The sequence below is a fragment of the Glycine soja genome, chromosome 7, assembly GCF_004193775.1.
Source record: "Glycine soja cultivar W05 chromosome 7, ASM419377v2, whole genome shotgun sequence".
Lineage (NCBI taxonomy): Eukaryota > Viridiplantae > Streptophyta > Magnoliopsida > Fabales > Fabaceae > Glycine > Glycine soja.
In genome coordinates this window covers 814,691-841,651 of record NC_041008.1, presented here as the reverse complement: position 1 = coordinate 841,651, position 26,961 = coordinate 814,691, and the positions used below count along the sequence as shown (strand labels likewise).

Below are 26,961 nucleotides of genomic sequence, written 5' to 3'. Positions count from 1 at the left end.
AAAAAGTGATAAGCTTGACAAAGAGAACTAAAACAATGAAGAAAAAATGGTCAAAACTGCAATAGATTCCCAATTCACGTAATGATAGACAAAATTACAATTGTGATTAATTAAGATAAAAACTCAAGTTACAATTTACTGTGCATAATTTACTGATAGCTATATATAGATTGGTTTATCACCATTTACAAGTAATTTAGTTTAGTTTAGGCTCTTCATTTGATATGTCTCAACAACGTGTCTCCATTTTATAAAATTTAACTTATATACTTAGGGATGCTTTCTCTAATTTTGCACTATCTCACTAAAAAATAGTATTAACTTCGAATATTTAATTTCATGTCTAATTTCAAGAAGTGAAGGCGCTCCAATTTTTATATGGCATCTTTTAATAAAATGGATCTCCTACGTAACCAATAACATATTTAAAAACTTGTTAAGGATGGAAGAATCATGTTTGGGGGAGTAACTTCCAAAACTCATCTCAAAGGTAGAATCAAGCGTGCAATAATAGTTATTCCAGCGTTAATTTGACATGATTTTGCATTAAACTTGGATTCCAGATGAGAAATCAAACGCACACTTAAAGTTGTTTCAAATTAAACCAATTCTTTAAAATGAAATTAAATATGTAATTATTTACATAAGATATGGTAATTGATATTTCAATGTGATGTTAATTGATCATAGTTCCTGTTATGATGTGTATATCTATTTAGCTGGAGTGACCCGTCCTTTTGATTAACTCGTAACTCTTTAAACTTACGGAGAATAAGAAAATACTATAAGGAATGAGTTTTCAAATTAATCTTTTTCTGCTTTCTAATTTTTTTTTACAAGCAACAGATTAGATGTTTTCTCTAATCTTCTATTTCTTTTCCTAGCCAGAACACGTGGGGTGCAACCATTGTTTAATTTAAAATTAAATAGGCATAAAATGACACTTTATATCATATGCTCAATCAATTAAATTAAACTCCTTTAATAAATGTATGTTTCATATGTGAATTAAATAAAAAAAGATATGGTAAAATACCTTGAAAAATGAAATATGAATTTCTTGTTCCACCAATTGTGTATATATCCACAAGCTAAGAATAATATATCTCTCACCCCAAAAAGAAATAACAAGTGTTTATTTTATGATTCTTGAATGCAAGCAAGGTTAAAACATAATTATTTGGAAATAAAAGCTACATATTGTAATTCTAATCATCATCGGTTTTCTCCTAATCATGCATGCCAACTTAATTAAGGGTCGATCTCAATTTTCTTGATGATAATCTGGTTATTGATCTCCTCAAAATATATTGTAAAACACTAAAACCCCGATTGTATGGCTTGAAAAGTACTCCACGGAAGCCCTCAACAATTCGATCACCAAGCCTCGTGTTACTGAATATTGAATTCATCACTTCTCACGTTCTGCTGATAAAAAAATAAAAATAAAATCTTATGTTCTATCAAGTGAAGTGCCCAAAGCCACCTACCTTTCAGCACTATATATGTGGAATATTGTTAGTTTGTTACGAATAAGGCTTTTTTAGTGAGCTTGTTTGCATCCTTCGAGTAAAAGGAAACAAAATATAAAATTATATTTTTTACTCATGATAAATTAAAGTAGAAATTTTTTCTCTCATTTTATTTCCATTCAATTTAAAATTATACTATGAACAATTTATTAACAAATTAAAAACTTCTTACAATACAAAAATTTAAATTTATTCTGATCTAATTGTATTATTCATGATATTTTTTATTTATTCATAATACATTTTAAAAAATTAACATTACAAAAATTTAAATATATTTTTATTTAAATTATTTAAACAATTTTTTCATTTCATTTTAAATAAAAAATATGTTTTTAATCCGTATACTTTTCGGCAAACTTGATTAAAGTATCTATTTTTAAATTGATTAACTTAGTTCTCTAATTTTTTTAAAAATATGTGAATTTAACCTCTCTTCATATTTAAACTTAACATTTAATGGATGTTTTCTAGGACAACAAAGTTGGAGAAAGAACAAAGTTCACATATTTTCAAAAGTTTGAGAACAAAATTTATCAAATTAAAAGGATAGGGATCAAAATCAAGTTTGACAAAAAAAAATATAGAAATAAAAAAACGCATTTTTATCTATTATAAATTATAAAAAGTAAATAATTAACAAACTTAAAGAAATTAAAATTTAAAAAATACAAATTTACAAAAACTAAAAATAAACAAAAAATACTTATAGGAATCAAAATAAAACAAAAGCGTACACTAAAATTAAAAAAAAAAATACTTAAGTCTTTATCTATTCATTATAATTGTATAAATAAAAGCATAATTTTCTTTAAAGCTTATTTTAATAAATTAAAATTATAATGCATGTTAAGTTGGATTAAACACACCATTTAAAGTCTTGTCTTGTAGCGTGCTATTGAAGAGATTCAAGACCCAATAACCCCTGCCACATAATCACATGTCAGATTTTCCCTCCCAAACCAAAGCTAACGACTTTACATTAGATGCTGTTACACAACACAAGTTAGAACTAAATACGAAAACAGGGCAAAAAATAAAAATGATGTAACTACAATACTACCAAATAGATCCATGATCCATCAAAGTGACATGATGCTCACCTTCCAAAAAAAAAATATAACAATAAACGGTAAAAACGAACCAAATCTAACCATATTTTTTAGTTTCCCGAATTCACAAAAAAATTAAAAAACAAAGAACAAATAAGTTATTACATTTTAGAAGAAGAATCACTTAAGCAGCACTAGCAACTTCTTCCTCTTCTCCCAAGAACAAATCCTCCGTCCTCCTGAACGCTGCGTGCGCCACCACCGCCACCACCCCGACCGCCACCGCCACGAGAATGTTCACGGTGGCGTCGGTGAGAAGCAGCAGCGCCACCGTGAGCAGCGCCATGACGAGCAGCACGAGGCGGTCGTCCACGAGGTGGCCCAGCACCACAAGCGGCTCGTCGCGGAGGAAGTAGAGGAACAGCCACGCCGCCATGAGGACGAGGAACACGATCAGGGAGATCGGGTGCCACAAGAGGCTCAGAAACAGAATCAGCAGCGTCACCATTGCGTAGTTCATGCGGAAATACGACACGTTGATCCGAATCCGCGATAGTGCCTCCGGCACGCCGCCGCCAGGGACCTTCAGCGATCGGAAGTTGAACATCGCCTTCCACGGCCGCCGCGTCCCCAGCCCGGCCTTGATCCGCTGCTTCGCGCGTGAGATGTACTCCAGGTTCGGAGGCGGCGAGGTTGGGATCGTGCCATAGGTTGTTGTCATGCTTGAGAAGAGAAAAGAAGTGCGATTATGTGAGTGACACTATGAAATGCTATTGGTATATTATAGGGGGAGTTGGGACCTACTCATTTTTTTCGAATTGAATTAGATTATTTTAAGTGGAATCAATTGACCTATGACTTAATTTGTTTATGTTTTTTTTTCATATTTTTTGGGTGAATTATTATGGGGTTGTAATGTATGATTGGGTGTATAATTTGATGTGAGTTGGGGGTTGATGTTAATTTGCGTTTGGTTTGAGCTCCTGGACTTACATTTCCTTCTGGGTGAGTCCAAGTTTATGATTGACAAGAGGGATGGAGGATGGTGTAGTTTCCAAATGAGTGAAGACATTCGTGGCGGGTTTTTTTTGTCAAATTTGGAACGAGGTTGGTGTTGCTTTCTTCCTTGGTTGTAGTGTTTAACCTATTTCCGAATGTGAGGTGAGAAATCTAATCTTGTTCAATAGTTACTCTAAGGAGTGGGATATTTATAATTTTATTTAACTAAATTAAGAGAGTGTTTTATTTTATCTCACTAGAATATGTTTTCTTACTTTACAAAATACGTATTCTAGTAGGTAAAGTATGATGAAAGTTGGGTGATTATAAATCTACTTGATTTCTTTAAATCCCAAGATCATACGAATGCTCCTTTGCCTTTATTTTGAAAGATTTTTTTGGTGTGCACTAAAATATTTCTCAACCAATAACCAATAGCGTTGGGGACTTATTTTTTTTAAGATGTAAAAATTACTTCACGTCTTCCAACAAAGTATACATAAATTCTGGACAAGAGGAGAGATTTTAAAAGGAAATCGAATATAACATAAATTCTGATTGAGACTGCTTGAAGATCCCTAATTCAACAACCGAGCAAGAATGTTCCAGTAACAATTAATTAATGTGTAACTGCTTGAGGAACAGCTATAGCCTATATAGGCCCCATCGTTACATTGATGAGTGATATCACTCGAAGAGGGTATACATTGGAGCCATAAAGCCATGCATAATGCATTTCGATACGTCTTACGTTCATTCTTCAGTACCGCTAGCCTCTACTTTAAGGAAAGCCAGGGTTTAACGTACTCTTAAAAAGTCATGCAAGGTCATCTCATCTCCATACTCTAACTGTTGTTTGATTTGTTCTCGTTCGTGTAAATTTTGTATATCAGAAATTGAACCATATAAACATAATAATTTATAGGTTTATGTTAATGATTGCCAACAACAATCTGCTGAGTAAGTCACCTGAAATTTCTTATTTGCAAAATGTACAAGTTTCCTTAACTTAAAAAATTACAGTTTAATGAAGATGATACATTTCATCGTTGCTATTTCGGTCTCTTCCATAATGTAGATTAGAATTCTTTGTTCACATCTTAAATTCATGAATCGTGATTATGGGATGAATTTCTTATTGAGAAAAATAGAGAGAATTTGTTAAAATGAGATTTATATGAAAAATATTTTTAATTTTTCAGACATAAAAATATTAAAACCGTTTTAAACTTAGTTTACCTAGCTAGCACTATCCTTTTAACAACAAATAGCGAAGAAATTGAGTTACACTATCATTTTTCAATTGAAAAAAAAAAAAACAGGTAAAGGAACAGATGGCAGATGGTTTAAATTCATCTAAGTAGAGGTGAGAAACAAGATCATATTCTTGGAGGGCAATATTTTTCAAGTCCATGCTTCATGTGAAACTGAGTTGTTGTTTTGCATTTGTAGTATTGCACATGCATGACAGAGACTAAAGTAATTGGATAGTAGTGGGATACAAAAACTGAGCTCTGCTTTATTTGATCCCACACTTCCAACAAACCTTGTAAAAGGATAATATTAATTCAGACTAGACTACACCCTGTAGGGAGTAGGGACGCCATCACGACAAAGAAATAACGACTCAAGAAGGGTCCAGGCCAGCAAGGACAGTGTGTCTCCACGTTGGAATCTCCAAGATAGTAAATCAAACTCTTTTTACGTGTTTTATTTTGGTTTTTGTCAATCAAAGATATTTACTCCACTAGTTTCCTTCCTTCTTTTTTTCTATTGATCCAAAGCAAACAGACTTCCCAATAATCTCTTATTACAGCTTAAGGATGATGACACAATTATGTTAAATACTCAAAAGATTATTGTTATCATTATCCTGTCTGATATGAATAAGATTATTTTTCATACACAATACTTATGATGTCAACAAAAAGATCTCTTATTAGTTTTGTTAAAATATAGTTCTTGTCTTCTTGTTGATGGCAATAAGACTTAAATGATATTTGTTTTGAAGTTTAAAAAATAATCAATTTTTACACTTTTCAATGAAAAAACATAGTTCTAATATAAATATGTGATTTAGATGAACTCAATCATGTTTTTTTAAGTGGTTACTCAACAAAAGAGATGGAAAGGTTCTGCTCAAACACAAGGTTCATTTATAATCTTCATAAATTTATTTATAATCTTCATAAATTCATACTTACAAGGATTAAAATTGAAGAAAATACAAATTTATAAAAACTAAAAATGAATCAAAGTTGAAAAAGTATAAACTTACATGAACTAAAATTAAAAAAAAAAAAACTAACTAACAAAACCAAAAATATATTTAAACATTTAAAATTTCAATTTATGAAAAATTAACAACAATTATATGTCATGTAATAATTAACAGAGACTATATAATTTAGAGTTTAGACCACATGATAATTTCTCTCGTGGGAGGAGTGACAAATTTGTTGGCAGTATGTTTGATATTTTAGAAGAATTACTATAAAAGGACAATTGGAAGTGTAAGTCAAACTATTCATGAATTATTGTAGCTTAATTTGTTAAATAATTGATTAAATTCCTTTGTTTAATTAAATAAACAAATTCGTGCTTGAAATTGAGCTCTATTATTTAAATGATTTAAGCCTAAGCTTTGCATAATATTCGACATCAATATATCGTGAATAGCTTGTTTGATATCCCAAATGATATATCATATAAAAATTAAAATTACATAGATTCCACATTATTATACCACATGTTTAGCACATATTTTTATTTGTAAATTATTATCTAGCTTATTTTTTTAAAAAAATAATTGAGTTATAAATGAGTTAAACACTCAAGCTTAAGTCTTAATTTTTTAAGCTATTGGTTGTGGGTTGGGGGGAAAATAAATAGAGATAGAAAGAAGGCAATTGGTTCCTGCACCTTCCAGAAACACTAATCCATAATGTAAACTTTTACGTTCTAGAAAGACCGATCCAGAATTTAATTTTACATTTCAGAGTAGGTGAAGAAAGCAATTTGAGGGTGCAGGAGGAAACTTCCAAGAAAGAAAATAAATATAAAAGGAAAGCTTAGAAAGAAGGCCCCAAATTTCTACTGGGCCGGGAGAAACATTTCAAAAAGGAAAAACAAAACAAAAAAATGTTACAAGATTTATTATTTTGAAAAGAAATAGATTGTTAATTTCTTGAAAAGAATTCCAAAAAATCATCAAATCTCATTTCCGTATAATATAAAATTATCAAAATAATAATATAAATTTATTTATGTTATCCCATTACATTTAATAAAAATAATTTTTAACGAGAATAAAATATAAAAAAATTGTTATCCTAATTAAGATGATAAATTGTAATTATTTGGAAATATATAATTATCAAATATTGAGTTTTGACTAAGTAATTATGTCTTTCTCTCACTAATTTTACATTTAAGAACTATCCATTACTAATTTTATATTTTTACTAACAAGTCATTGGTATTGATATGAGTGGAATTTGACTCAAATTTCTTAGATTAATTCTGGAATTCGTGTCAAGTGTATAAACAAAAAAAATGCAAACAAATTTAATAAATACTTCATACCAATAATATAGTTATAAAAGAAAAACTTAATTAACCCTTTGGTCCATATAATATAATGTTGTTTTGATTAAAAAAAAGAATATTTTCTTATTTTTTTCACTTGTATTCTCCATTGTAACAATTTTGTTCGAGGCACTAAATTTGAATATTTCTTTCTACAAAAATTTGAACATTCGTTCATCATGTGATAAGTAACTCATCCTTTTCATTAATCTTATCCCTGTCGGAAAAAAAATAAAAACATTTGATTCTTATAAAATGTTTTTTTGTTTTGATCCTTATGATTATTAAGAGAAATTTATACGAAAGTATATAAAGATTGAAATGAAACAAAAAGAATTATAAGAACCAAAATAAGAAAAATAAAATATTTTAAGATAGAGAAAAAATGAAACAACCTTTTAAAGAGACTAAAAAGTTATTTAAACATCAAATTTTAACTGACTTACCCATTAGGTATGCTAAACAGATCCATGGTATGTTTCCTTCTAACAACCCACAGGCAACTGAATTTCTTTAAATCTTTGGTCTTTGGTAGAGACATAAGAAGACGTTCATTTTTTTTCTTTCTCGAAGTTCCCTGTACTCTGGAATCGTTCCGTTAATAAAGTGTCAATCTCACAAGACCCTTCACCCACTTATCCGATTCTAGCTAACATGCATGTGACTTGTAAATGTTTATCCAATAAATTTGTCCTAACTATAAAATAATTATCCTCCTAAGAAATCATATATTTGTTGATTGACCGACCAATAAATGATGTAGTCAATGTACTAAGACCATACGAGGCCCGTATTTTGTTTTATACTTACTGATTACGGTAAATTGTGATTTGGGTTCAAGAAACTTAGCTTCAAGCTAAAACATGTGATGGCAAATCTTTGAAGGCTGGATTGTGTCTACATAAATGCCAAGTTACACAAATTTTCCAACTTTCAATTGCATTACAAGGTTTCCTTTGCTTCTTCATCTGCAACTGTAAACTGCTCACCTATATAAATGTAATTTAACAATTGGTTGTTGTAAATTGGCACAAAATTCATCAATTGTGATTTGGCAATTGTAAACTCGTTTATTCCTCATGAAAATTTTAACCGTAAGATCAATGGAGGAAACTCCTAAGCTCCTCCATGGAACAATTGAAGCTACTATCTTCAATGCGTCACCTTACTCACCTTTATTTCCCTTCAATGTAAGCTTCACTAACACACACACATGTTATGGTAGTCATGTGTATATGGAGTGTGCATACAGCTATGCTGAAAATTCTGCAGTGTTTTAGTTCCTTAGTGCTTTTGATATTTTTCTTCAATCAGAATTGGAGTTTCACCATAGTAACTTATGTCGATCTTTAATGCAAACTTTTATTATGCACCTTACCAAGGTAAGACTAAAATTTTGATTGAAGAATATCACCAAAAATACTAAAGGAACTGCATCTAAGTTTTGTTCTTACGTAAACTCATGCCCTGGCTTAATTTTTCCTTGTTTTTTCAGCTTTTTCCTTGTTTTCAGTGCATATGTGCAAATGGAAATCCTGCTTATGTGACTATAAAGATAGACAGCCAGAAGTTAGCAAAAACCAGCCACGAAAGCAACCGTGTGTGGAACCAAACTTTTCAGATTCAATGTGCTCATCCAGCTGATTCATGCATCACCATAACACTGAAAACATCGAGTTCTTCCATATTGGGGAAGTTCCATATTCAGGCTCAGCAGCTACTGAAGAAAGGAGGTTTGATCAATGGTTTCTTCCCTCTCCTCATGGATAATGGAAAACCAAACCCAAAACTTAAATTGAAGTTCCAGTTATGGTTCAAGCCGGCAGAATTAGAACCAAGTTGGGCAAAGATGTTGAGCAATGACTGGGAATTTCAAGGGCTGAGGGAGGCTACCTTCCCACTAAGGTCCAATTGTCAGGTCAAACTTTACCATGATGCTCACCATTCTTCTGCTTTTCAACCTCCATTTGATCTATGTGGAGCTCCAAAAAAGCTATGGGAGGATGTCTATAAAGCCATTGAGGGTGCAAAGTATTTAGTTTATATTGCAGGGTGGTCCTTCAATCCCATGATGGTTCTGGTAAATGCAATGTCATTTCATACCTTCCTTTTAGACTAGAAATTATTACATGGTCCAAGATATGTGGTTCTAATCAATTTCTATGTGACATCTGACCACATTTTTCATTTTATGAAAAATAGTTAATAAGCAAAAATTGGTTGGGACCATATGGTCCTAAACCATATAATAACATGAGCAGATCAAGTTTAAATTTTGTGTTTATCTCTCTAAGTTGATAGGTACTAGGTAAGGATTATTTAGTATTTATGAGAAGAGAGAAACACATAAAATCTGAACATGACATCATGAAAATGGAAGGATCCACCCCTCTTTTACATTTTTTTAGAAGCTAATATGCTCCTTGGCAGGTTAGAGATCCTCTCACAGAAATCCCACGTGCCAGAGGAATAAAGTTAGGTGAACTATTGAAGAAGAAGGCAGAGGAAGGAGTGGCTGTGAGGGTTATGCTTTGGGATGATGAAACATCTTTACCCTTTGTTATGAACAAAGGTGAGCTGAACAACCAAGATGAGGAAGCTTTTGCTTATTTCAACCACACAAAAGTAATATGCAGAAAGTGTCCCAGGTCACACCATATGTTCCCCACACTCTTTGCTCACCATCAGAAGACTATAACAGTGGACACCAAAGCACCCAAATCTGTCGGTGACAGAGAACTTATGAGCTTTCTGGGTGGATTAGATCTGTGTGATGGAAGATATGACACAGAGCAACATTCATTGTTTCAAACACTCATTAGGGAATCTCATTGTTATGACTTCTACCAAACAAGCATTGAAGGAGCTAGCCTCAACAAAGGAGGGCCAAGAGAACCTTGGCATGATGCTCATGCTTGTGTTACTGGTGAGGCTGCTTGGGATGTGTTAACCAATTTTGAGCAAAGATGGACAAAGCAATGTGATCCTTCTTTTCTAGTCCCTTCTAGCACCTTAGCAAATCTTATGCCTAGGACAAGCTCAAGCACTCCTATGGAGAGGAATTGGAAAGTTCAAGTATACAGGTCAATTGACCATGTCTCAGTTGGTGAGTTGTCTACAAAGTTAAATGTGGAGAGGAGCATCCATGAGGCTTATGTTGAAGCAATTAGGCGTGCTGAAAGGTTTATTTACATTGAAAACCAATGTTTCATTGGGGGGTGCCATTGGTGGAAGAAAGATAGGCACAGTGGCTGCACTAATCTAATTCCAATTGAAATTGCACTAAAGGTGGTAAGTAAGATTAAGGCAAAGGAGAGATTTTCCGTGTACATAGTCATACCAATGTCGCCAGAAGGAGAGCCTGAAAGTGAACCTGTTCAAGATATACTGCATTGGACCCGAGAAACAATGGCAATGATGTATAGGTTGATTGGAGACGCAATACAAGAAAGTGGAGAACCAGCACACCCTAGAGACTACTTGAATTTCTTCTGTCTTGCAAATAGGGAGCAGAAGGGACAAGGGGAGTATCTTCCACTAGATTCTCCCCAACCTGAAACTCAATACTGGAATGCTCAAAAAAATAGGAGATTCATGGTTTATGTTCACTCCAACTTCATGATAGGTATTATAGCATTATTCTTCATTTATCATTTTCTTTTTCACTTCTTGGTCTTTTCTTGTTCTTGAAAGAGTCCTATATCTTTGATGAGAGGAATTGTAGGTGTTGTGACAAGGTGTTTTTTTGTGTATGTGTACAATAATGGCAATGAGATTTGAACCTAAGATCTCTAACAAATTATCCAAACTCCTCACCATTCGGCCAACCCTAGTGGATTTTACAATGGTTAATATTGACTTTAAGTCTACTTTTTGAAGTCATCTACACCATTTTCCACATATGCTTCTAATATCATTTTTATAATCATATGCTGGTTAGACTACTTAACTATTTCATATTTGCATAAGTGCTTATTTGGAGTTTGGAATGATGTTTGCATAATAGTTTATTCTATATATAAAAGGATAATCATCAAAGTAATAGCAGTGTGCAATTGCGATATTGTTGCTTGACAAATTTTGTTTCCTTGCATGTGCCTCTAGTGGACGACCTGTACATATTGATAGGATCAGCTAATGTAAACCAAAGATCCATGGACGGGCAAAGGGACACTGAGATAGCCATTGGATGCTACCAGTCTCAAGATGGAGATGATAACAACCAAATGAACCTAGATGATATTCAAGCATATAGAATGTCTCTATGGTATGAGCACACTGTTAGTGTTGATGAGTTGTTCTTAGAGCCAGAAAGATTGGAATGTGTGGAGAGAATGCGCTCAATAGGAGATGAAATGTGGGAAATCTACAGCAGTGAAGAAATTGTGGACATGGAAGGTGTGCACCTTGTAACTTACCCTGTGAGAGTAACACAAGAAGGGTATGTGAAAGACCTCACTGATGGAGTTCACTTTCCTGATACAAATTCTTTAGTGAAAGGGAAAAGGTCTAAAATATTGCCCCCTATCTTTACCACTTAGATATATGGTTAAGTTGTGACTTATGAGCACACAAACACATTAGTGTTCTAATAAATATGTAAATGTAAACTGAAAATACTTCTCATAGGTCAATTTGTTTGTAAAATGTACAGTATGATGCATATATCATTATATTTTAGTGAGCTAAAATCATAATGTGCTTTAAATTAAATTAACAATAAATACAATCTTGTTTATTTTATGGATGAATTCATTTTAAAAGAGTCTTATTTGGTGTCAACAATATTTTTTTATTCATGCGTCAACAATATTTGATGAATAGATAGAGGATTTAATAAAGCCTATTTTGGAGTTGAACTGGAGTGTTTTTCATTTTCCAGTAATTTGAATTTGGTAATGGAATTTAGGATTTATTATTTCTTGTAATGTTTTCATAATATTTATGATATTTCATGAAAATATTAATGAAAAATAATTATTTGTCTCTCTGTACTTAACAATTAAATTAGTATCAATAATATGTTACGTAAGAATTTTAAATCATTTTAAAATTTTATATTCAGCTTTCACTTTGTTTTAGCTCGTGGAAGCCAACGTTGAAGCCGACTAAGAAAGCATTAACCTTAAGCAATCTAATTAATTAGGTACAAGATTAATTAATGTATCCTGGATCAATCATTGCCCTTTAAATAAATAATGTGATGTTTGTTTGACATTTTTATCCACTAATCTGTGGTCTATTCAAAAAATAATAAATAAAAATCCGTGGCCTTTGTGGGCACCATGCATGTCTAAATTATAATGTTTTTGTCTATTTACTTTAAAAATTATACTATACGTGTTTATAATTTAATCTATTTTAATACGTGTTATTTTCTTACTTTTTAAAAAACATTACTTATTCATACTTTCAAAATTTTAATATTTTTTATTTAATACATAGGAAAATTCGTAAAAGGAAAGTTATAAGAAATTAAAATAATGATTCTTAGAATAAATAATGTACAAAACATGATGGCAAGGCCAATCCCACGTCACAAATTCCGTTTCTATCGAAGAAATAAATACTTAATCCATGTGGATAAAAACTAGTCACTAGTCACTAACTTCAGCCTTCTAATCATTAATTTAATTATAAAATTACTCTTTAAGTCTTATTTTAGTTACATTCATTCCCAGCCTCATGTGGTGGATCCAAGGCCCCGACCACGAGGGGTGCTATGCTACGTTGGCATTCTGATTTTTATATTTGTTTTATGATAACTAGTAGTTTCTTTTTTAACAATATAATTGTACAAGATAAATATTTATTATTTAATTTAATTTTTAAAAAAATATATAAATTGTATTTTTATTTATAATGACTAATATAAATTAAAATATAAAATTATTTTTATCATAAAAATTAATTTAGAAATAGAGATAAAGCATAATAGATTAAAAAGAATAAGTAATTAAGATGATAAAATGTACAATAAACATGAAAATAATAATGGCTAAATTATTTACATAGTTTCCTAATTTTAATGGATAAAAATAATAATGCTTAGAACATCTAAATTGTGCAATTGAAACTCAAAGAATTATAAGATTTGCCATACCAAGTGAATATAATTCTTCACTTTCTTGTAAGTTTGTGTATTACAAATTGAGAAATTTATGTTCAATGGATTTTTCACACATCCATTATATATTTGTTGTATAATCAAGGAGTTAAACACGAGATAGATTTGATCAATGAATCATGAACAAATCATATAAATAAGTCTGATACCACATTTTAACTCAAAATTTTAAAGTTTAAATTTATGGATTTTTACATCACTTATATGTTGTTTAATTTTCTTATTCTTACCTAATGTGAGACTTTATCTCACATTTATATTCCAATAATTTTTCACTCAAATGTGAGTCTCTTTCACTTGATAGTCACCCATCAAGCGAAAATTATTTTCAATTCATAAGCACTTAATGGTAACCCTGTGAGCTTAACTGTGAATGATCTAATATGCTTAGTCATTGTCACCAACATGCTTTAATACCTTGCACCGTCACAATGTATGTGGGACTCGCTATCTAACCTCTATGCATGAACTCACTCCTCAAAAAAATTTTCGATATAATAAACTTTCATGCTTATGGATCTACCGTCAACTCCATTATACTCATATAAATCGATCACTAAGTCAAACCAGGTTCTCATATCAATGGTTATGCATAGAGGAGTTTAAACACCAAATAGATTTAACCAATAGATCATGAACAAATTATATAAGTGACTCTAATATTACACTTTAACCCAAAACATTAAAGCTTAAATTTATAAATTTTTCCATCATTTTAATATTGTTCAACTTTCTCATTTCTATCTAATATTAAACTTTATCTCTAATTTATACTCTGATCATATATTTTTATATTTATATGTGTAATGTGTTAGATTTTTTTTTTGGTTATAGGCGAGATCGATCATTCAAAAGTACTATGGTAATCTTTCTCAAAAACGTGTTTTATTATTTACATTACAAGTACATTGTAGAAATATTTCACCCAAGTATGATGTCAACTTCAATCAACACGCTAGGCTGGTCCATTATTTTGGCTGAAGTAGCCCATCAAACGGATTAACTAACAATAGTATATGACTATTTTAATTAATTATATGACTTTTAAAAAAAACTAGTAGTAGTCCAAAATTACACCTTTTATACTTTTATAAAAAAATAATTTCTGTATGTATAGAAAGATATAAGATGTATTAGATGGTTAAGTGGTTAACAAACAAAAATCATAAATTTTTTGGGCTAATAAAATTAATTTTTTAACAAATTAATATTTGTGGATAGTGCACGCATCTATTTTATAATTGGGAGGATATAGTCAATAAACTTATGGCATTGTAACTCTGAACGATGAAATGAAATGGAGTTCCCAGACACGCGTTTGTCTCTGGTAATACACTTTTTTGCTAACGTGCGATTTCGATTTCTTTTTGGTTGTCGTTAAAATGAATTTATGATTGATTGGTGTCAGAGATCGAGCTTGACGTTCGGAGAGTCGCTGTGCTCGGTGTTCATTCCGCTCATAGGAATAGTCGAAGCTTTGGTTTTCACATTCGCCAGTTGCTTCGATTTCCAATCTCCCAAGAAGAATAAGAAACATTCTTCTACCTTCGATGACATTCTCACCCTCGCCGAGGATTCTCCATGTTCGTTTTGCTTTTTCTTTTTCTCTTTCATTTCATTTTTCGCTGTTTTGTTCATATTGCTAAGGAAATGCTGATGCCAGTTTTAAGTTGCTGATTTGTGTGTGGCAGTTAGTGTTAATGAAATCGAGGCGTTGCATGAGTTGTTCAAGAAGTTGAGTAGTTCTATCATTGATGATGGCCTCATCCACAAGGTACTCCATCTTCGTGTGAAGATTAAGTTAACTACTTAGATTGGGATTTGGGGATTAATGTCTCTTTGATCCCAAGTTTGTGCATTCTTAATTTTGAGATGTTAGTTAGGTCTGTCGCTAGTGGTGTTGGATTTGTGGTGAGATTGCGTCCTTTTAACTCTTGTTTGTTTGTGTTGTGAAGGAAGAGCTCGCATTGGCACTGTTGAAGACCACCACTGGCGAGAATCTTTTCCTTGACAGGGTATACGCATCTCCATCACTTTTTTCTGTTTTCTGTTTTCTGTTTTCTTGATTTCATTCATGACCCTATGATCCAAACAACTGAAACAAGGGACTTTTGTCAAGGACTCAAGATCCCTCCTCTCTCTCTCTCTCTCTCTCCAACCAAACAATATGTTCTTGTAAGGAAGGAGATTTTGATTTGCAAGGGAAACTTCTTTCAGCGGACCTAATTAGATCATACCCTTTGATTTCCTATGGCATTTGGGTAAATCAGGGTGGAAGTATTTTTCTACCTTATACACTCATACTTCCTTTTTGTTTTTGTACACACAACTCAATTCTGTTATTACTAGTGTAATAATTTCCATCCTTTGTAACTCATGAATGAAAACTCCATAGTCTATTGCCATATCCAAACTTCCCTTCAAAATTTCTTATGTAAGTGATTGTTGCCACACTGACTAGGGTCTTAAATTATTTTGATAAATTGATGTTCTTTTCTAGCTTTGTTTGTCATTTGAATAAAACTCTTTGAAAGATCAAAGGTGTATATATTTTTAATTGATATATTGAAAGATGTATCGTACAGAGTCACAACTTTATTTCTGATGTTTAAATATCTAATTTTACATTGTTGACCTTATATGGCATAGCCTGCGGTCATGGTTCCACACATATATATACTTGTGCAGAAAGATCTGTTTGCTTCTGTTTTTCCTTTTTGATTTGTATAATTGAGTTTATTTTATTGTTTACAAAATCTTCTAGGTGTTTGATGTCTTCGATGAAAAAAGAAACGGCATTATAGAATTCGAGGAGTTTGTGCATGCTCTCAGTATCTTTCATCCTTGCACTCCTCTGGAAAAAAAAATTGATTGTAAGACTTCAGTAAGAGTATTGCAGTTGTTTTTTTAAGATTATATTGATGAAAATTTTAATTTTCTTTCATTGGTTTGCTTGTAGTTGCTTTTAGATTGTATGACTTGAGACAGACCGGATATATTGAGCGAGAAGAAGTGAGTATCTTGGCACGTCCAGGTTATGAATATGTAATTGGCTTAAGTATATTTGTCATTATAGAATTATATTGCACTAGAGTTCCCTTACTGCAATTATCAATTTGATTTGACATATTTAACAAAGAAAAGTGGTGTTGGTGGTTTCTGTTTGTCAAGTCTATGGCAATCTCATGTCCATTAAATAATATGTAAAACACAAAATAACCATGAGGACGTCTTCTATTTTATATAACGTGTATCCCCCTATTGTTTTTAGTTTATCAACAGTCGGAACTGTTATGTTAACCTGTGACTTTTTCCAGGTTAGGCAAATGGTTGTTGCCATTCTGTCAGAATATGGCATGGATCTGGATGAGGAAGTCCTTGATACCATTATTGATAAGGTAATTGTTTGCAGGAACATTTTTTCCCTCCATGTTGATATTATTTTAGGTCCTTTAAGCAACTTTTTCCTTTTTTTTTTAAAAAAAAAATCAGACATTTCAAGATGCTGATACTAACAAAGATGATAAAATAAGCAAAGAAGAATGGAAGGCATTTGTCATTCGACACCCGACACTCTTGAAGCACATGACTCTTCCTCATCTGAAGTAATTAATTACCTTACCATACCTCTTTCACTAATATCTTCTTCCATGATAGTTGATTTCCGCTCATGTCATTATTGTTTATCAATCAGCAAATAATCTATCAATTGGACAAAGAAACAAGGAGGGTGCCTTTAGTGTTATACATATATGTCTCTGTGTGTGTCTTTATTCAATACTTATAAAAATTGCAATATAATACAGAAAAATACATTTTAAACATTAGGAGGTTTGCATTTCATTGGTTGGGACTGAAATTCATGGTTTTCAATTTTGTTTGGTCACTGGCCAGGGACATCACCACACTGTTTAGCAGTTTCATTTTCAACACAGAAGTTGATGATTCTCACTGGCATTTTAATGGCAATCATAAACATTGAGGAGTTGAAGCTTGTTGTGTTGCACCAGCTGTTGCTGTTCTGAGAAGTAGATTCTAGCAATTCCACTCTCCCAATGTTGACTCCTTCACTCCAACGAGAGAATTCATGGAAGTGAATGAAACCACCTAAGAGTGTTAAAAATCTTTTCCAAACCAGTAAAGTGCTTCAATTGAATATAATTACTGTTTGGTTTGATCAGCTAACTGTACAGCTCATTTTGGCCGGTGTACAAAATTTATTTGTACGAGAGGGCATTTTGGAATAATTAAAATATAGTGTGTTTATGATCATAATTAAGTTTTAGTTTCTATTAAAAAAATAGTTTTAATCTCTACATCAATAAAGGTTCCATTTGGAAAAGGAAAATTGAGTCCGTTTTTTTCAAAATGCAAGATAAAAATAAAGGTTTAATTGTCCATTTAGTTTCTATAGTTTTTAAATTTATCTCTTTTAGTTGCTATAATTAATAAGTGAATTTTTTAGTTTTGAAATTTACATTCTAATTTTTAAAAGGTTTTTGTCATTAATTTTTTTTTAAATATGCTGGTTAAAGAATTTTAACTGTAAATTTTTTTTAAAAATTAAAATATAAACTTCAAGGACTAAAATGTTTACTTATTAGTTATAGGAACTAAAAGAAATAAGTTTGAAAAATACAAAGACTAATTAAATTAAAAATAAAAAAAAAGTTAGAGCATAATTTTGTGACACGTGGAATATTATTTTGGTGGCTGGATAGATTTATAAATACTATTGAAGACATTACAAATTTAATAATACCTTGTGATAAAAAAACACAATAATCATAGCATTATATAATTTGTATTTATATAAATAAGTTGTTAAAGTTTGAAGAACTCTTTTAAATAGTTGGAAGCTTCTTCTTAAAAAAAACAATAAATGGACTTTTAAAAAGCCTTAACATAGGTTATATAATAAGGCTATTGTAATTTTAACTCTCCTTTATTATCGATACAATTTTCTTTTATTTTATTTTTTTATTGACAAATATTAATTTTGTTAATTAAATGAAGTCAAGATTATATCATTCAAATAGTATCTAAGTTTCATCATTAACAAAAACAATTCTTAACCCGAACAATTTAGACAAAAAATAAATGTTAATTTTATTAGTAAAAAATATTAAATCCAGAATCTTTTCCTTCTGACGTCTGTCTTAATAATCGTTTGCCCTCACCTAAACTTGACATAGGCCGACTTCCAATGTTCTGAGGGCATTTCTTATTCGGTTACCCTTTTTCTTTTAGTGTGTGGTTTCATAACTTATTTTTTTTAACTCCAAATTAGTATTTGTTTTGAAATTTTCTTGTATATCTACTTTCTTTCCTCTAATCTCAACTTTAATAAACTTTAACTTTTTATCTTAATTCTTTTTTTCAAAAATTTAAACATCATCTTACACTTTTTATTTTATATTTTTCTCTTTTTCTTAATAAATCTAAATTACTTGAATATTCATTTATTTATATTAATTATATATTTTCCTATTATAATTTAAACATTTCTATTTTTTGTCACTATTTATCACATTGATGTGAAATATTTATCAACTTTACAGATGACTATTTTTGTTGGAAAATCAATTTTTTTTATCACAATCAAGTTTTTTTCATCAGCCAGACTTGAACTTAGAGATTTTGTTTAAAGTAACCGAATTTAGTATTCCTCACACTTACAACTTCTCGATAAACGTTTTTATTTATTTATATCTATTAAAACTCATTCAAATAAAAATTATTCATGTTATAGGAGATACTTACCAGTTATTTATAAAATTACAAATGCGCTTGGTGATCTTACCTTTTAAAGCCGGTGGCATTGAAATTAATATAAAACAAACTAAAGTTTAAGTGTTAAGAAATTGTTGTTTCTACATATTCAGGGGGTAAGTACTTGGTAGTTTTGATTTTTTTTTTTTTTTTTAATGAGGTATGCATAATAGGCAAGGACTAGTTTTAGGTACAAAATGAGAAGCCTAAGAGGCTAAGACTGGCTAATAATGGTTAACTCTTCGCATCACATAAAAATCTTGGATTTAATTCTCACAAATGGTTTTATACTGATAGACTATTATACGTTTTTGTAATTTATATCTTTTATATACATGATTTATATATTTTATTGATAGATCTAACGTATCTTAACTACCTCATCAAAGATGGTAAAAAAAAACTAGCTCATCAAAGTAAGGTGTTTCATAAATCTCTTTACAGATATTTGCTTAGATGGTAAATTTCGAGCATTTGTTTGAAAAATAAATAGAAAAATAAGATGAACATTGACGTATCCAGCTATAATTTGTGTGCTAATCTTATTTGTTACGGCACTAATCTTGGTACACTTTACGTACCATCCTTTCATTCCTTTCTCAAATTTTCTCAAGCTTCTCAAATTCCTTCTTAAGCAAAAAATACTCATGTCTGCTCCATTATTTTATATTCTTCAATAAATTGTATAACAGTATTAATATCACTTAATGAAGAGGTGTTGGAACCAAAACATTCTAATAAATGAAACATTAAAGTAAGGGAAGTAAAGAAATATAATAGAAGGTAATGATAGATGACATGTTTTCATAACAAAGAATGTTCATTATCAATTCCACAATTCGTGCTTCAGGTTTTATATATTATAAACAAAAACGATTTGGAGTTCATGGAAAAGCAAGAATCTTAGATCCATAAATGATTTTAGTACCTTTTTTTCTGGTTTAGTTGCTTCACATCATTGATCAAACTAAAGGGTGGTGGATCTTGTGTACACTATTCACTTTCTTTTCTCTCTTCAATCATGCCTATCTAAAATATGAATAAATATAATATTTAAAATGGACCTTCAGCAAGTTGTCCTAAGAATAACATTAATTTATGGGACCCTTAAACTCAAACGATAATCGTCCGTGTCCAATTATTCTCCTAATTCAATCCTATCCTCCCTTCCCTCCTCTTCTTCCAAAGAAAGGAGAAAAAGTTGAAAGAACAAAAAAGTAGGGAAGAGAAAAAAAAAATAAACAAAAGGAACTCTGATTAAAAAACAAGATAAAAGTGCTATCCCTTACAATCAGCAACCTTTATTTTCCTACTACACTAGGTAAAATGGGAAAGAAGAATAGGTGAAAAGTAAATACTACCTAATTTAAGGGTCCCTCAAGATTAAACTTTCCATTGTCTTTATGTGGAAAGACTAATGCAAGGGGACAAAAAAAAGGCTTATGAAGTTCACCACACGTGTGTCCACATTAGCACATCTTTATTGTCCCCCACACCTCCTTTTGTTCTCTTCTTTCACATTTTGTATTTTCATAGAATTGTTGTTCTGTACCCTTAGGTAGAAGTGGCTCCACACTTTTTGGCCAAGGGAAGCTTAAGATTCCACTCTCCTTACCATCACAGGCATCCTCTTTTTCATTCTTACTGTAGGAAAGTTCACTATTGTATCTTCTTCAGCATGCCATCTGCATGTAAAACATTAAATTTTAACATGTCTAATTATCATTGCATGGCATTAAGTTTTTTCCCCTTCATTAAAATGCTTGAAACAAACTAAAGCTGAGAGAAGTTAAGAGTTAAAAAATGTTAGAAAAGAAAGGCATAAAATGCACTATTGGATTGCACATTATGCAGAACTAGCAAAGCCTAAATCATCAGGCTGCTTGATTGATTGATATCATCAAAGACTTTGGTCAACAACCTAACATGATTTGATCAACATAGCTCCTTATTGTAGCATCTTTCATTTTTTTAGGCCATATATATATATATTCATAGAAGCAGGTGCAATTAGAAGTCAAAACCTATATAGTCCTATGGAATAATATAAAATAAATTGGTACTCAACAACAGGTTGTTTTGCTTCAAGCTAGAAAATAAATAAATAAACAGTACCAAGAGACAGTAGGAGCATGTACTTCTCTAGTGAAATAACATTTTTTCTGTCTATGTCGGTATAATCTTGTACTTCTTGTGAGATTGTGAACCCTTGTCACTAGTCAAACTCATATCTATTTTATATGTCATTAAAGCAAGTGTGAAATTGCAGCATGATTATGATTAAAATCCTCAAGCCTGGCACTGTAGTAACAGTTTAGATACATTCAAGAAGCATCATGGCTTTCCTCACAGTTAGGATCGATTTATAAGAAGTTTGATTAACACATTAATTATTATTGTACACCATAGATTAGGATCAAGTGGCTTTTCTTTTCTGAATTCTGATGTAGCATGTAAAGCTTTCTGGTCCCCTAAACTTTACAACTTTGATTCCTCCTTTGTCCATATGCAAGAAAGAGACATTTATGCCATTGACCCACCAGAATATTTATATGAGGAATATGTAATTTTCAGCTATCAAGTTTAGATTCAAAAGAGCAAATCATGAGTGAAAATGTTAAAGTAAATAAAAAGGTTCATGCAAAGCCATTTGGTCCGCAGAGTGACAGAAATTTTCATCTCTGCTGTTATGATTTTTCCTTTGCTCCTATGTCATAAGGAGAGGTCAAAAATTTGGGCATGATGACATTTAAATAATTATTCACTATGTTCACTCATTAGAAAAGAAGTGAAGTGTTGAATGATTACCTGAATTGAGTGACAAAGTGGTGTAGGAAGATGGAAGCTTCCAGCCTGGCCAAGTCAAGGCCAGGGCACAGCCTTTGTCCCCCTCCAAAAGGAGTGAAATTGCAACTGCTCATATCTTTGTCCTGAAGTTCACCAATCCATCACTTAAGCTAAATAAATAACATACAAACAAAACATAAAGAAACTAACAGGGGATTTCTCTTACTTGCCACCTCCAAGGATTGAATTGATATGGACATTCATAGTTTTTGTCATCTAGATGAACTGATCTAAAATTTGCAAACACACACCACCCTTTTGGTATTAAGTGCCCTTTTATTTCAACATCTTTTAAGGCCTTTCTCATAACTCCAATTATAATATTTCCCATCCTTAAAGTTTCATTGATGACCTATACAAGTAGAGCACATAATAAGTTAGCTGAAAACTATGGATTATTTTTACATTTTTTTGACGAGGAACCAATAGCTATGGTTTCCTTACTGTTTGAGTAAATGGCAGTGATAAGTAATCGGTCCAACTCAAGGATTCCCCATCCTGATCTTGAAGTTTCTTAAGCTTCATATTTTCCTCCTGAGAATCATCAAAAGTAGTTTGCCAAAAGCTAATCAGGAAATTAGGGCACATGTTTCAATCTCATGATATGCCATGATCAGAGATTATTCAAAAACTTTGGTAAGTGGGAGCACGAAATCCATACGTATCTGCCGTGAGTGTGATGTTGGCCACTCTTTTAATGGCTCATAGTCATATATAGCTAGTGTAGAAAGGACATAACCCTATCATTACTAGCCAATTGTCCCTAAGAAAAATTCAAAATCTTTGTAACATAGTTGAAAAGAATCATAATGGTAACAACAAAGTGATTTTCTACTTTTAGTCTTTAGACTAGGCCACTAGGAGTAGGAGTCCTGTGCATAACTACTGAATACTAATTGACCAAAACAAAATGAGATTATTTGAATTCAGAAATGCTTATGATTTGTGGTAAGGTGAATTTCATTATAACCGCTTAAGGGAAGATCTAGCATACCGTCAATTGTTGCAAAGCAGCAGGACATTCCGATAGATATTTTGTAGCTAGAGTCATAAGAAGTGGCACCGAGTCTTCCCCTGGAATCATCATATCAATAATATTATCTGCTATTAAATCATCCGTTAATTTTTCACTAACATCACTAAGAAGGACATCCACCACATCTTCTGGAACTTTGCAGATGCCACTATTTCTTTTAGCTAGGATAATTCTCTTCACTAATTTCACCATTGTCTTTTTTGCCTAAAACCAAAAAATGAAGTAATTAGTGCCAGGTCCATGATCATGACATGACATGTATGGTAAAAAAGAAATCAATATCTAATTAATGGACTTGCCTGCAAAGATTGATAGAGTTTAGTTCCAGGTAGTTTTATTGGTAGAGACATGAGGCCTGAGATAAATTTCTGAAAATGCTTCTTTAGAAGTTCCATTTCTTCTCCTGGATCCAAACTAATCAATGCCTTGACTAGTACATGAAAAGCAATCTGGGGACAAAAAAAAAGTAATTGTTGCCTGTAGGTATCTTTGAAAAGAGTAAATTATAATTGCAAATCTCAATTTCAATGTAGCATGATTACAGCTAAATGATTATGAACCCCATAAAGATAACTAGGATTTTCACTTTACAATTATATCATCTTGAAACATAAGTAGGAGACTGCCAAAAAGATAACTCAGTCACCAATAATTACTTCAGTAACTCATACACAAACCTGAGGAGAAAGTGTGGTCACTTAGTCATACAACTTTGTAGAAGTGGATTTTTCATATAAACAACTTAATATGTAACAAGATGCCAAGTATAGATTTAATAGAAGCAGCATCTTTTTGTTTTATTTTGTGTCTGATGGAACTATTCTCAAGAAGTCACCGTGAGCTAACTTTGGAGCTAGATTCTGACCTCTACACGTGGGAGAGAGAAGCAAACAAAGATAGGCGTAAGAGCACATGTACAAACACTCACTCACCCCTTCAGAGTCAGAGAGAAGAAGGGAAGGAAACAGAACTAACCTTTTTTGTTTCATCTTGTATGTATATGGGGCAGTCCTCTCTCCAACTTGCCATGGATTCTTGGGCATACTTTTGCATATCTCTGGTGATCTGAGCCTTTAGCTGTTGAGACTTGAAGAAAGCTCCAATGAGTCCATGTATTCTCCTCTGAAGGCTTCCATTGATGAGCAAAATAGAAGACTCTCCCATCAACTCAGTAAGAGACTTGGGATAAGAGGGAACAAAAACCTTTGCATCACTTTGCAGGATAAACTTATTCACATCAGCATCAGTGGAAACAATTGTGGGGCTTCCAAATATGTGTGACTTAAACACCTTGCCATACCTGCAAGTTGCAACACAACCAAATCCTTGTTGAAAACAACATAAATTTCTAGATTCAACTTTGAGTACAAAACCAAGGCATTATGAGACTTTTGTCAACCCAAATGACTTTTCTTAGTTAAACACTCACAAATCACACTTTGAAGCTAACTTGTAATGAAGCTGAATTAAAGTGAAATGAAGTGCATGCTTAAATAAGTGGTGCATGGAAAATGATTGCTGTTATGAACTTACATGCGGCGTCGCTTGTCCATGAAGCTCTCAGGGCGATCAGAGTAAGCACAAGAAACAAACTCAACGGTTTCACCGATAAAAGGCCATCCAAGAGTGCCTAATGGAAGCTTATTCTTACGTTTTGATTTAAGCATAAGGCTAAGCCTGTTCCTGTAGAGGATCACAGTGCATAAGAGAAACACTGTCACAAACACAATCCAAATATTGTCCATTATTTTCTCACACACTCTATAATACTTCTAGCTTTGGTTTAAATATGCATAATCTTATGGTGGCCACAGCCATAACCACGTTTTTCTTTATGAAAGATTTCAGTGTGCATGTGTGTGTACGCGTGCAAGAAGAGGGAGAAGGAGAGAGGTTTTGTGAAGTCTTAGCTAACTTTTTTGCGTTAGGGAGAGTATAAATATTCATGTATACATTAACAAAAGCATAGTATTGAATTATTTTATTCACAAGCCATAAAGAATTTTAGTGCTACCTTTGTCCTTTGGACTTAACTGGGTCAACAGTTTTGCTATGGGGCTCTAATATCGGGTTGGGAATGTCGGTCTCAGATCATATATAGCTTATTATCTATATCTCAAATTCCAAGAAATATACACTATCTAAGATGGTGAAATATAGAAAAGTGAGAGAATAAGCCTTTTTATTATATGTTGAGATGGTGAAATACTAGCTGATAATGCATGTCTGGTTTTGCTTAGTTTATGATTTTGTTTCACATTATACAATAAAAGAAGTACCCACAGAAGGGCATGATTAATGTTGCTGTGGCACATTGGATTATGGCGTCCCCCCCTTTCCTTTTCCTTTGGCAGTAGCAGTTGGATTGGATGACCTCATGCCTTCATGTGAAACTCAATAAGTCCAACCACATTCATCCGTCATCATCACCGCTCCTCAAAACTACTCTCTCTCTTCAACATTTTGTTTAATCCATGGTCTTCTCCAACCTCTCACGTTATCATCATTTCCATCCTTTCTCATATTATATGCTAGAGGCCACATACCTTTTCTTTATCATCATTTCCATCCTTTCTCATATTATATGCTAGAGGCCACATACCTTTTCTTTCTCTTTACTATGTAAAAATACTCATCCCCACATTTTGTATGACTTTAAAATGTATTAATTGGGCAGTGATGGCACAATCCTTTAATGGACCAAGCAAGAATAAGAGTGCCAAAATTGCATGAAAGATGGTGTTTAAAGATAAATAACTTCTTCTCCAAGTTGATTATTTCTTATGCATGCTTACCCAACTTTGATTAAGCTTTTATAAATCTCACTTTGACTGTAGTCAACAATTCTGTTTTTTGTTTTTTTGTTTTTATATTACTACCACAATGGCCTAGTTCTAAACTCAACTCCTGAGTTAGCTTTTATGACTTAGTTTAAAGGGAAGCAACCTATCAGTTTCAGGCAAACAATTCAACATTCATACTTTAATATCATTTTGGCAACAGAGATTATTCGGCGCTGTTCTGAATCTTATTTAACTATTAAGCAAAATCAGTGGAAATCCCATAAAGAAATTCATATAGTATATTGTATATTCTCTTGGAGTTTGAGGAGCTTGGAGCATCATCTACAAGAAAAAGCATTTTCTTTTCTCAAAAGAGAAAAGAAAGGAAAAGGAAAACTAGTAGTTAAGAATACAAATTAATAGTATTTTAGTGGTTGGCTTCGTGATGGAGGTTTGCTTGCATGCATGTTGTGGGAACCCCGCCAGTCTGAACAGTGCCATCCGTGTCCACATCCTTTCGGGGAATGGTGCATGCTTACATTAGGCCCATGTGAATCTCTCTCAAACCTCAACATGGTGAATATGCAATTCAGCACCCCCAAAAAAACATGGAGAATATGCATGCTTGGCTTGGAAATTGGAAAATAACCAAAGAGATTAAAGGGAGATGAGTTGATGATAGAAAAAAGGTCAAACAGTTCAATGTTTTACTCATGAAATTATAGAGTGGCACAACCATAAAATTATTATTCAGAAAACCTCTCACCTTTTCTATTTATATAATGAGATTTGAGATTCTAATAGAAATGGTGTCATCCAACAATTAATTTGAAATAATCTAATCAATGACAGTCTTCTATTCCTAGATCCATGCAGAATGTTTTTCATGGAAGGAACTTAAGAGCTATGAAACACCGACACTGACACAGACACCGGACACAACACGAACACAAACACGTGGACACCTCACCTCTTAAAAAAGTTAATGGAATGTTGATTTACTTGTCAATGTCGATGTCGTGTCAGACACAGACACATGTCGAACATCCGGACACGTATCAAACACTCAGACACAGAAAGGGAATGGGTGTCTGTGCTTCATAGCTTAAGAGTGAATACTTAAATTCAATAAAATTTCATTGCCTTTGGACAATTTAATTAGTACCCTCACCTTAGTGCTTTAAATTAGCTAAGCAACACTGCTCACCAGCCTCTGCACTTGCCA

At 32.3% G+C, this 26,961-nt stretch overlaps 4 protein-coding genes across 7 annotated transcripts; 2 read left to right on the top strand and 2 right to left on the bottom strand.

The window, feature by feature from the left end:
- Window positions 1-2,312: 2,312 nt before the first annotated feature.
- Window positions 2,313-3,363, bottom strand: LOC114419409 (PRA1 family protein F2-like). Its single transcript, XM_028385061.1, has 2 exons — window positions 2,750-3,363; window positions 2,313-2,457 (listed from the first exon to the last, which is right to left on the bottom strand). The coding sequence occupies exon 1, from the start codon at window positions 3,303-3,305 to the stop codon at window positions 2,769-2,771; it is 537 nt and encodes a 178-aa protein (XP_028240862.1). The 5' UTR covers window positions 3,306-3,363; the 3' UTR covers window positions 2,313-2,457; window positions 2,750-2,768.
- Window positions 3,364-8,183: 4,820 nt separating this feature from the next.
- On the top strand, window positions 8,184-11,884 carry LOC114417946 (phospholipase D alpha 4-like). 2 transcript variants are annotated; one of them, XM_028383035.1, is made up of 4 exons: window positions 8,184-8,361; window positions 8,685-9,251; window positions 9,602-10,796; window positions 11,276-11,884. In XM_028383035.1, exons 1-4 carry the CDS (start codon window positions 8,251-8,253, stop codon window positions 11,710-11,712), a joined length of 2,310 nt encoding a protein of 769 aa, XP_028238836.1. In that variant the 5' UTR covers window positions 8,184-8,250; the 3' UTR covers window positions 11,713-11,884. The 2 variants fall into 2 exon arrangements, with proteins under 2 accessions (XP_028238836.1, XP_028238835.1); XM_028383034.1 differs by having other exon boundaries at window positions 8,667-9,251.
- A 2,641-nt stretch (window positions 11,885-14,525) lies between these two features.
- On the top strand, window positions 14,526-17,577 carry LOC114417945 (calcineurin B-like protein 10). Of its 3 annotated transcripts, none has more exons than XM_028383031.1 (9): window positions 14,526-14,625; window positions 14,707-14,881; window positions 14,990-15,072; window positions 15,254-15,313; window positions 16,063-16,171; window positions 16,258-16,310; window positions 16,616-16,696; window positions 16,791-16,903; window positions 17,193-17,577. In XM_028383031.1, the coding sequence occupies exons 1-9, from the start codon at window positions 14,596-14,598 to the stop codon at window positions 17,278-17,280; spliced, it is 792 nt and encodes a 263-aa protein (XP_028238832.1). In that variant the 5' UTR covers window positions 14,526-14,595; the 3' UTR covers window positions 17,281-17,577. The 3 variants fall into 3 exon arrangements, with proteins under 3 accessions (XP_028238832.1, XP_028238831.1, XP_028238833.1); XM_028383030.1 differs by having other exon boundaries at window positions 16,258-16,343; XM_028383032.1 differs by lacking the exon at window positions 16,791-16,903 and having other exon boundaries at window positions 16,258-16,343.
- A 2,570-nt stretch (window positions 17,578-20,147) lies between these two features.
- Window positions 20,148-24,870, bottom strand: LOC114417944 (3-epi-6-deoxocathasterone 23-monooxygenase CYP90D1-like). The gene is made up of 8 exons (XM_028383029.1): window positions 24,487-24,870; window positions 23,929-24,253; window positions 23,253-23,402; window positions 22,912-23,157; window positions 22,362-22,451; window positions 22,084-22,269; window positions 21,879-22,000; window positions 20,148-20,755 (listed from the first exon to the last, which is right to left on the bottom strand). The coding sequence occupies exons 1-8, from the start codon at window positions 24,696-24,698 to the stop codon at window positions 20,665-20,667; spliced, it is 1,422 nt and encodes a 473-aa protein (XP_028238830.1). The 5' UTR covers window positions 24,699-24,870; the 3' UTR covers window positions 20,148-20,664.
- Between the last annotated feature and the right edge of the window lie 2,091 nt (window positions 24,871-26,961).

Bases quoted from the DNA above. Each gene is read 5' to 3' on its own strand.
- LOC114419409 (XM_028385061.1), bottom strand. From the start codon at position 3,305: ATGACAACAACCTATGGCACGATCCCAACCTCGCCGCCTCCGAACCTG.
- LOC114417946 (XM_028383034.1), top strand. From the start codon at position 8,251: ATGAAAATTTTAACCGTAAGATCAATGGAGGAAACTCCTAAGCTCCTC. The intron at 9,252-9,601 runs GTAAATGCAATG...GCTCCTTGGCAG, and splicing joins TCAATCCCATGATGGTTCTG to GTTAGAGATCCTCTCACAGA. The intron at 10,797-11,275 runs GTATTATAGCAT...ATGTGCCTCTAG, and splicing joins TCACTCCAACTTCATGATAG to TGGACGACCTGTACATATTG.
- LOC114417945 (XM_028383030.1), top strand. From the start codon at position 14,596: ATGGAGTTCCCAGACACGCGTTTGTCTCTG. The intron at 15,073-15,253 runs GTACTCCATCTT...TGTGTTGTGAAG, and splicing joins ATGATGGCCTCATCCACAAG to GAAGAGCTCGCATTGGCACT. The intron at 15,314-16,062 runs GTATACGCATCT...AAAATCTTCTAG, and splicing joins AGAATCTTTTCCTTGACAGG to GTGTTTGATGTCTTCGATGA.
- LOC114417944 (XM_028383029.1), bottom strand. From the start codon at position 24,698: ATGGACAATATTTGGATTGTGTTTGTGACAGTGTTTCTCTTATGCACT. The intron at 22,270-22,361 runs GTAAGGAAACCA...CTACTTGTATAG, and splicing joins CACTGCCATTTACTCAAACA to GTCATCAATGAAACTTTAAG. The intron at 20,756-21,878 runs GTAATCATTCAA...TTTTACATGCAG, and splicing joins CACTTTGTCACTCAATTCAG to ATGGCATGCTGAAGAAGATA.